The sequence below is a fragment of the Myotis brandtii genome, unplaced genomic scaffold, assembly GCF_000412655.1.
Source record: "Myotis brandtii unplaced genomic scaffold, ASM41265v1 scaffold1013, whole genome shotgun sequence".
NCBI lineage: Eukaryota > Metazoa > Chordata > Mammalia > Chiroptera > Vespertilionidae > Myotis > Myotis brandtii.
The window spans coordinates 259,686-269,403 of record NW_005353379.1 but is presented as its reverse complement, the minus strand read 5'-3'; the positions used below and the strand labels follow the sequence as shown (position 1 = coordinate 269,403).

Below are 9,718 nucleotides of genomic sequence, written 5' to 3'. Positions count from 1 at the left end.
CCGGTCCCGTCAGGGTGGAACTCAGTGGGCTGACTGCATCTGGGCCAACTCCTAACCAGTCACTAGAGGGGAATTGTGGTCACCCAACTAGCGCCCCTTCGGGCTGGGGATGGTCCTCTGTCCCTGGGCGCTGGGCTGCCTGAGGGAGGGGGTGTGGGCATGGCGAGTATATGTGCTAGCATGCTCTTACTCCGCCACGAGCCTCTTGAAGACCCATTTTGCTCTGATGATGGTTCCGTCCACAGTACCCGACGTAGAGTGTTTGGGGCACAACCCACTTGGGGAAATGGTGCTCCCCCATTCAGTCAATAGAAAGAAGCCCCTCCACATAGCTTTGGCGGACCGGCCGGTGCTGGGCCCATTCCCCTAGGCCAGCCGTGGGCAAACTATGGCCCGCGGGCTGGACCCGGCCCGTTTGAAATGAATAAAACTAAAAAAAAAAAAAGACCGTACCCTTTTATGTAATGATGTTTACTTTGAATTTATATTAGTTCACACAAACATTCCATCCATGCTTTTGTTCCGGCCCTCCGGTCCAGTTTAAGAACCCATTGTGGCCCTCGAGTCAAAAAGTTTGCCCCCCTCGCCCTAGGCTGTGGTGCTGAGGTGGGCCGCTGCCCTCTCACTGTTAAAAAACTGCCCTTGTCTGATAGCAAGTGACACCCCAGCCCTTGCACCCTGGGGCAGACACAGCCACTGACGGACGGATCCCCTTTGAAAAGCCAGAACCCTGCCTCATGGGCGCAATGCCGCCATGTGCTTTGGCTCCAGGGCCTGCCCCTGTGGATCAGGTCAAGGCTGGATGTTACCTGTAGCAGCCACATCCTCCTGGCTCTGTCCCTTTCCTGACCTGCTTCCCTCACTTCCCACTCCTCCTAAGAGCACGCACTCAATAAGTAACGCACGCTTGACTCCTCATCTCAGTTCTGCTTCTCAGGAGCTCACGCCAACACAGCACAGATGGCCTTCGCTCTTCCCCACCAGCTCAGATCCAGGAAGATATAAATTTGAGGAAAGAAAACATAGAGAACAGAGGACCAAGCAAAGAAATCTGCCTCTAGCTGACGTACAAGTTGGTGTAAAGATCACTGATAGCAGCATGGCCAACTAGAGAAGTCAGCAAGCTTTGGGGATGACCGTGCTTTTGGCAGCTCTACGCAGCATGAGAGCTCACGGTGAAGGGAGAATAAAACATGAAAAGCATGCCCCCCCGAAGCTTACAGCCCTGTGGGGAGATGTCCACGCTGAGAGGTGGTGAAAGGAGCAGCAGTCCTGCAGCCACCAGGACTTGTCCTCTTCATCATGCTGCCCCTTCTCCTCCCGGGAACAATACAGGGAAGAGGGTCTGATAGAGACCTGGGTTTTGGAGTGCATAGTCCCCACTTACAGGGGATCCCAGACCAAGGGCTGGACTTCTACAAATTAGTGAATACTCTTTTGGTTGTAAGGGAAAAAAATCCAACTCATAGCAGCCAACCCTCAAAAGGAAGTTTATTGGCTCATAACTTGAAAAATTAGAGGTTGTTGGTCTTTAGGTAAAGCTTGATCCAGGGACTCCAAAGATGTCACCAAGTATTTCTCCCCATTTCTCCCGCGCTCTCTCTTCTCTCCTTCTACACACGGAAGCCAGGGCCACATTAGGCTCCAGGGCTGCATCATTAAGCCAGACCCTCAGAGTGAAGGTGCCTGTACATTCCCAGGGGAAGACACTGACTGATCTGATTTGGGAAACACTCACATTTCTTTACCAATCAGTGTGGCAGGAGGTGAAGTACTATGGTGGCCTCACCTGGGTCACGTGGCCACGCTGTGGCGTTTCCTTCTTGTCACCCAGTGGAGTAGAGGGGGCAGTTCCTCAAAGGAACTGAGATTCTGTCACCCTACGATGGGGAAGATGGGGACACAAACAAGAGCTGTTTCCTCTGGTCAGGCCTCGCAGTTATGAAGGAGGACAATCCTTTCTTGTCCCGGGGCGACGGTCTGGGTGAAATGCTATAATGGACGCCAACGCGCTGATAAACCGCTGCGCACAGCACGCACGAGGCACTGCACTGCTTCTCTCATGTCCTCCTCGTGGGTAAGATAGGGGCAGTGGGGCTCTTTTGTTCTTTTTCCCACTAACCGCAGGTCTACTCCTCCACAGGACAATCTCCGAGGAAGATGAACTTCACGCTGGGCCTGGGCCTGCTGCTGGCTGGCTTCCTCATGGTAGAAGGTCTTCGGAAGCCCAGCTTTTCCCCAAAGAATCATGGCGCCGTGACCCGGGACCAAGAGCAGCAGGGCAGGAGGGCAGCCCAGGAGCTCGCCAGGCGGAATGTGGGCTTTGGCTTCGAGCTGTACAAGAGGATGGCCTCCACTGGCCCCAGCAAGAACATCTTCTTCTCCCCCATGAGCATCTCCACCGCCTTCGCCATGCTGAGTCTGGGTGCCCAGAACTCCACGCTGGCCGAGATCCAGCAGGGCCTCAACTTCAGGAATATGCCGGAGAAAGACCTTCATGAGGGTTTCCATTACCTTATCCAGAGGCTGAACCAGAAGACCGAGGGCCTCCAGCTGAGCCTCGAGAACACCTTGTTCCTGGACCGGAAGCTGCGGCCAGAGAAGAGGTTTATGGCAGACGCTAAGAACCTGTACAATGCAGACAGCGTCCCCACCAACTTCCAGGACATCAAAAATACTCAGAAGCAGATCAATGACTATGTCAGTCAGAAAACCCAGGGGAAAATCAATAACCTGGTCAAGGATATAGATCCTGGCACTGTGATGCTTCTTGTCAACTGTCTTTACTTTCGAGGTAAGGCTAGGGACAGCTTGGCATGGAAAAGAGAACATGACCAGTAGACTTGGATTGAAAACCAGGGTTGGCCACCTGCTTGCTCTGTGACCTTGAATTCATAAGTGATTAATCTCTCAAAGGCTCACTTTTCCTATCTGCAAAATGAGTACCTTGCTACATAACTCATAGGGCAGTTCATGGGTATTCAAAGCAAAAATGTATGCACAATGAACTCTGTGAAGTCTAAATACTCTCCATGTGCGCTTTTCATCATTACTGATTATCCTAACACAACACTGGTTAGAGAGGTTGCAGTGACATTCTTTTCCTCATTTCTTAGAAAAGGAAAGTGAAATTTAGAGAGACATTAGTTGACTTACTCAGTTACAAAGCCAGTCAATGGAAGTGAGAACTCAAACCCACTTCTCTTGGCCCAGGAGATGTGTACTTTCCATCATTCTAAGTAGATGCCCGGGATGGTGATCGTGTTGTTGGTGATGGTGATGATGACCACTTTGGTGGTTGCTTTGATCTCCTATCAAACCCTGTAGATTCTCAAGTCTCAGGGTAAGAGTGAAAAGGAAGGTGGAAGAATATTCCCAAATCCAAGCATCATCCCGCCCACCATACACACCTACACGTTCACACAAAGGTTGGCCAACATAGTTAAGAATCAGAGGCCAACAGCCCTCAGGCCACACAAGATTACTGCTGGGTTGTCAGCAGCATGGTTCTGAACATGGAAGTTCAATTCTCCCAAAATCCACAGGGAGATGAGTGGCAATAGCGGGGAAGTGGGGAGGGAGTGAAAATGGCAGACTGAAATCTCAGTCTTCCCAAAGCAGAGGAAGAAAGGGGAATCTGGAAATTCCTTTAGTCCCTGCATCCCCTAGATTACAAGAACCATGGTGATGATGATGCAGATGATGACTAGCATTCACTCAACACTTACTATACATAGTCACTACGCTGTGCAACCTTTTCCCAGGCTCTCAGCAGCCCTAGGAGGTCTCCATCAATATTCCCTTTCCATATAAGGACACTGAAGCCCAGGGAGGGTAAGACACCTGCCCAAGGTTATCCATGTAGAACAGTAGAGTGAGAATTTGAACGGTGGGTCTTTGAAGGTAGTGCAAAGACCCAGGTCTGGGTTTATGCCCAACAGCATCAAAGAATCCCCAGGATAGAAAAGGAGGGTCCAAACACCCAGCTCTGGGAGTTCACTCTCTTCAGCAGGCTCCCAAGGGCAGATGTTCCATCACTGTGCTTAGTCCCGTGTGAGAGCAGCAACCCCAGGGCTGACTTAGAATAAACCTGGGCATTGTCACTCACTTCAGACCCAGATCACCCCACTCAGTATAATCTAGTTCCCTTTGCTGGGACACAGTCCATAGCCTTTCTCACCCTCAGGAGTAACCTGGGCTTAGGGCTGCCGGAAGCTCTCCTCTTGGCTCAGCAGCCCCAGGCCTGGCTTCTATGGGAACCGGTAGTCAACTCCCAGCCCACCTCACCGGGAGTCTTGAGGGCATGTCATGAGAACAGGGACTCCTGAGGATATGTCCTGATATCCCAGAGCCTCCAAACCCGTTCCCTGAACTTCAGCATGAGGACAGAGACCAGTGCTTAGCGGGGTCCAGTCCCTTCTCCTTCAGGACACTCACACCGCTTTGTCCTCCTTCAATCTGAAGCCAGGTGGCTACACGAGTTTGACCCAAAATCAACTAAAGAGGAAGACTTCTTTTTGGATGAAAACAGGCCCGTGAAGGTGCCCATGATGTTCCACGGGGGCATGTATGCCATGGGCTATGACGAGCAGCTCGGCTGCACCGTCCTGGAGATGCCCTACTTCCACAACATCACGGCCACCTTCGTTCTTCCCGACAAGGGCAACATGCGGCGGGTGGAGGAGGCCCTGAAGCTGGACACTTTTGACAGATGGAAGAAGTTAATCACGCGGAGGTAAAGGGGGTCTGGTGTGTGCAGCTTCTTCCGTCCTCCTCCCTTCCCTCCTCCTCTCCCTCCTTCTTGTTTTTCCGCCTACTCTCTCTACTTCTTCTCTCCCAGGTGACTGGGCTCTTACCCTAGCCCTGTCTCCAGGGTCACACATCCGTCTGCTCACCCAGGACCTCCCTGGATGCCTGAGACATCTCAGTCCCAACGTGTCCAGAAGGAACATCCCCATCTCCCCTTAGGGAACCTCCTCCAGCTTCCGTCTCCTCAGTGGTGACTCCATCCTCTTAGTTGCTCAAGTTTAAAACCTTGGGGTCCTCCTTGACCACTTCCTCTCCCCTGGCCCCTCAGTCTGCCAGGGACCCCGTCAGCCCCATTTGAAATATATCTGGAGCCTGATCCTTCCCACTTCTATGACCCGAACATCTTCCAAATGGTCTCCCAGCATCACCTCTGGGCCCTGCCCTTCACCATCAAGAGGATATTCCTAACACAGCTGACGAAATGATCCTTTTAAGCCCTCAGCAAGACCACGTTACTTCTCTGTTCAGAACCCTCTGGCCGATCTTCATTTCACCCAGAAAAAAACACAAAACCAACTTGCCTCCTTTGCCTCCATGCAGTGCCCAAACCTGCCCTTTGCTCCAGCATTCCTGGCTCCTGTGAGTTCATCTGTGTTTTCCCTATCACATCCTGCCTTCTTATACGCAGACTGCCTGTCTGCATCTATGCCACGTTGGCTTGTTTTTAAATGTTATTGTTTAAAGCAGGGGTCCTCAAACTACGGCCCGCGGGCCACATGCAAATACAAATATTGTATTTGTTCCCGTTTTGTTTTTTTACTTCAAAATAAGATATGTGCAGTGTGCATAGGAATTTGTTCATAGTTTTTTTTTAAAACTATAGTCCGGCCCTCCAACGGTCTGAGGGACAGTGAACTGGCCCCGTTTAAAAAGTTTGAGGACCCCTGGTTTAAAGTATTACAGAGAGTAGTGCATATGTCTCCTTTCTCCTCTGCTCATTTTATTGCCTGTCTTCCTGTGAGAGCACAAGCTCGGGGCATGGGTTTTGCCCGTTCCTCTCATAGATGCACCTCAGCAATGGGAACAGCAGCTGGTACACAGCAGGCACTTAATAGATACTTGAATGACTGGATGGGTGGGAAGGTAAGTTTGGGAGTCATTGAGCCTGTCTCTGGCATTTAAAGCAATGACAATGCATAAGATCCCCAGGGAAGGAGAAGAGAGAAAAAAGAAGGAGACCAAGGGCTGAGACTTGAGCATCACCGCAATGTGACAGGTGACAAGGTGGAGGCAGCCAAAGGCGAGAGGGGGTGGCTGCTGAAGGGAGGAGAGAGCTGGAGGGCGTGGGCTCGGTTTGGAGTGCTTCGAGATGGAAAGATGGCCCGGCCGGCGTGGCTCAGTGGTTGAGCATCGACCTATGAACCAGGAAGTCAGGGTTTGATTCCCGGTCAGGGCACATGCCTGGGTTACGGGCTCAATCCCCAGTGTGGGGCCTGCAGGAGACAGCTGATCAATGGTTCTCTGTCATCATTGATGTTCCTATCCCTCCCTTCCTCTCTCTGAATCAATAAAAATATATTTTTTTAAAAGCTGGAAAGCTGGATCAGCTGTCTAGTGCTGGCCCCTGAGAGCTCACTGTTGGACCCAGCAAGCGGAGGTCGGCAGCAACGCTGGGAAGAGCTGCTTTGGTAGCACGCCTGATTAGAGTGGGCTGGGGCGATGATGGGAGGACGTGGAGGAAGTTGTAGGTACAACTTCTGCTATGAATGAAAGAAAAGATGTGGCCTGGAAGCTGGAGAGGTGACTCAGAGCCACAGGAGATGTTTTCTTTTCGATATGTTTTTCTTGATGAGAGAGAGAGAGAGAGAGAGAGAGAGAGAGAGAAACACTGATGCAAGAGAGAATCATTGATTGGCTGCCTCCTGCCGCACCCCTTCCTGGGGACTGAGCCTGCAACCTGGGCATGTGCCCCAACTGGGAATCAAACCAGCAACCCCTCGGTGCATGCGATGATGCTCAACTAACTGAGCCACACCAGCCAGGCCCCAGCAGAGAAGTTTTGTTTTTTAGGACGGGGGTTATTACAGCAGGGGCTCTGCTCCTGAGAATGGTCAAATCAACACCATTTATGAGGGTGCGGAGAGGAAGGAGACCAAGGCGGGCCTGGGTTCTTGGAGAGGCAAGCAGAAATGGGGTTCAGGGCCCGAGGACAGGAACCCAAGGCCCACCCACGGAGGATGTGCAGCTGCTAACTCCAGGGCTGGGGTGAGCACGCGATGGCCACTGACTGCTGAGTGCCTCCGAGCACCGCATGAGCGCTCACTGCCCTGGGTGCCATGGCACCATCATGGTCGCACGGTGGCTTAGAGAGTGAGGCATGAGCTCCGAGTGGCTGTGACCGGTGCCGCCTGCTGGGAGCTCAGGCCTCGCTGCCGCTGGTGTCAGGCCTGCCGGGTCGGGGCAGCTCAGGGCTGGGGCATGTGAAGGGTTGAGAGACGCTCCTCATTCTGTGGGTAAGGAAACAGCCTGAGCTTCCACGTCTGGGAGGAATGTCTCGCTCACCACCTACCCTGGGGCCTGCCCTCACGTTGTCACCTCACGCTCCCCAGGGTTGTGGACGTGTCCTTGCCCAGGTTCTCCATCACTGGCACCTACGACCTAAAGAAGACTCTCTCCTACTTGGGCATCACCAAAATCTTCCAGGAACATGGCGATCTCATCAGGATAGTCCCTAATCGAAGCCTGAAAGTGGGTGAGGTAAGCCTGCCTGGCCTGGGCATCGCCCCCTGGGGCACAGGCCCCCATCCTTCACCGAGCCCCCATCCCAGCCGCCGAACAAGCCGGAAAGCCACCCACGGTCAGGCCGGGTTCGACTCCAGCCCATGTGCTCCCGGGGGATCGCGACCCTCCCCAGCCTCATGCTTTCAGGCTGTGAAATGAGCACCCACTCCCGGTGCTGTTCTGGAAGTCGATTCAGTGCAACAAACACTTGCTCAAGGCCCGGAACACTGATGAGGCCTTAGAACGGGTCTGGGTCTGAGCCGGACCCTCACTCAAAGGCGTCACCGGCCTGTTGGGAGTAGGTCGTGCACATGGTCTGCATGATTAAGAGATGAGCAAGCAAAGGGCCTGTGGCCTCCAGCAGGCTGAGCACCTGCCTGTCGGGAGCAAGCAGAGAGGCACACTTGGGGTAGGGTCCCCAGATTTAGAAGATGAAATACAGGCACAAAGTTTAAATTTCAGATAAGTGATGATTTTTTTTTTTTAGTCCTGTTGGGAGTAGGTCGTGCACATGGTCTGCATGATTAAGAGATGAGCAAGCAAAGGGCCTGTGGCCTCCAGCAGGCTGAGCACCTGCCTGTCGGGAGCAAGCAGAGAGGCACACTTGGGGTAGGGTCCCCAGATTTAGAAGATGAAATACAGGCACAAAGTTTAAATTTCAGATAAGTGATGATTTTTTTTTTTAGTGTAAGTATGTCCCAGATAGTACATGGGATATACTTACACAAAAACTCCATCATTTATCTAAAAGTAAAATGTAACTGGATGGCCTGTATTTTATCTAGCAATCCTCCTATTAGGTTAAAAGGGAACTGAGGGGGGAAAGATTTCAACATGCAGAAGTCGGGGGTGGGGGTGGGGGGGAGCTTCCAGGAGGGGAGCACATGGCGCAAGGCTGGTGGGGGTGGGGACTGTCTGGTGCTGAGTGTGAAGGTCAAGTCCATCGGGGAAGCATCCGAGTTGCCACACTGAGCTGGCGACCAGCTCCAACTCAGGGTTACTTTCCAGTTTGCAAAAGGAAGAAAAAGAGCTAATAGAGTCTTCTCACCTTAAACTTCCCTGCGCAGACATCTTAGAAAGGGTCGTACCAGCCACCCCTCCTGCAGGCCTCACGGAGCCCAGCGCCCTGTCCTTCCGCAGCGGGGGAGCCCACAGCCGAGCCTGTGTGGGCACAGCTCCTGGCCCGCTGGGAGCGGTTCGGCTTCTGTGAAATGGAATGAAATGTGTCAGCGTTTCACAGAAGCCCATCCCTTTCCCAGTGTCGATCGCCTGGTCGCAGGTGCTGATGTCCTGGGATGGATCTGGGGTCCCAGACACGTCCAACAGCCGGCCTGGCATCTGGCTCCCTCGTAACCACCCACCAGCCACCCACCGGGTGGGCGGAGGAGAGTGAGGGGCCAGAGGCCTCGGGCAGGGCACCACCTCCCGTCCATGGAGCTGAGGCTCAAAGACACTGTCTGCCATCACAGCACTGGCTTCCCTGTAATCCCCAGGAAGGGCAGCACCCCCTCCACCCCCACTCCGGCCCCACAGGGATGCTCCCCCTGCCTGGTTGCCCTCACGCTGCACCTCCTTGCTGAGTACCCTTTAGTGTGACAGGTGACAGCGGGAGTTCGGGAGGCAGCACCAGCGGTGACTGCTGAGCTGAGCAACTTCGGTTGCGGCCTCTCCCTCTGAGCCTCCGCTGTCCTTGGCTCACCTGGGTCTCCGAGTCGTGTGGCAACACTGACCTCGCTTCCGGTCCCCACAGGCGGTGCACAAGGCCAAGCTGAAGATTGACGAGAAGGGCGCGGAGGGGGCCGCGGGCTCCGGCATGCAGACGCTGCCCATGGAGAGGCCGCTAACCTTCAAGCTGAACAGAGCCTTCCTGCTGATGATTGCGGAGAACCTCACGCCTACCATGCTCTTCATGGGGAAGATCACTAACCCCACCGGCACGTAAGGAGGGGTGCAGTCTGCGCAGAGCCCGTGGCCCAGGGCTGACAACGCTTCCTCCCCCCGGGCTGTGACCACAGGTTCACCGGCACCCGCTCCCACCTCCTCATGAGCTCCAAGCACGCCCACGCAGGCGGCACTGCTGGCGCCCAGGCTTCCGTCCTGCCCTCCCTGCCTTCACACCTGGGATTAGACCCCCCTGCCTTCCCCCCTCCTCCTCCCTCCAGGCTGGAAGTGATCCCTCCCTCTGCCC

At 53.8% G+C, this 9,718-nt stretch overlaps 1 protein-coding gene across 1 annotated transcript in view; it reads left to right on the top strand.

Annotated features, from left to right (window-relative positions):
- The window catches only part of SERPINA12 (serpin peptidase inhibitor, clade A (alpha-1 antiproteinase, antitrypsin), member 12), a 14,180-nt gene extending 4,528 nt beyond the window's left edge, over positions 1-9,652 (top strand). Inside the window, exons 2-5 of the mRNA XM_005853238.2 lie at positions 2,144-2,794; positions 4,465-4,735; positions 7,359-7,506; positions 9,281-9,652. Of these exons, the coding sequence (XP_005853300.1) occupies positions 2,161-2,794; positions 4,465-4,735; positions 7,359-7,506; positions 9,281-9,472 (1,245 nt within the window). The 5' untranslated portion in view covers positions 2,144-2,160 and the 3' untranslated portion in view covers positions 9,473-9,652. The remainder of the gene's footprint in view (positions 1-2,143; positions 2,795-4,464; positions 4,736-7,358; positions 7,507-9,280) is intronic.
- The last annotated feature ends 66 nt before the right edge of the window (positions 9,653-9,718 follow it).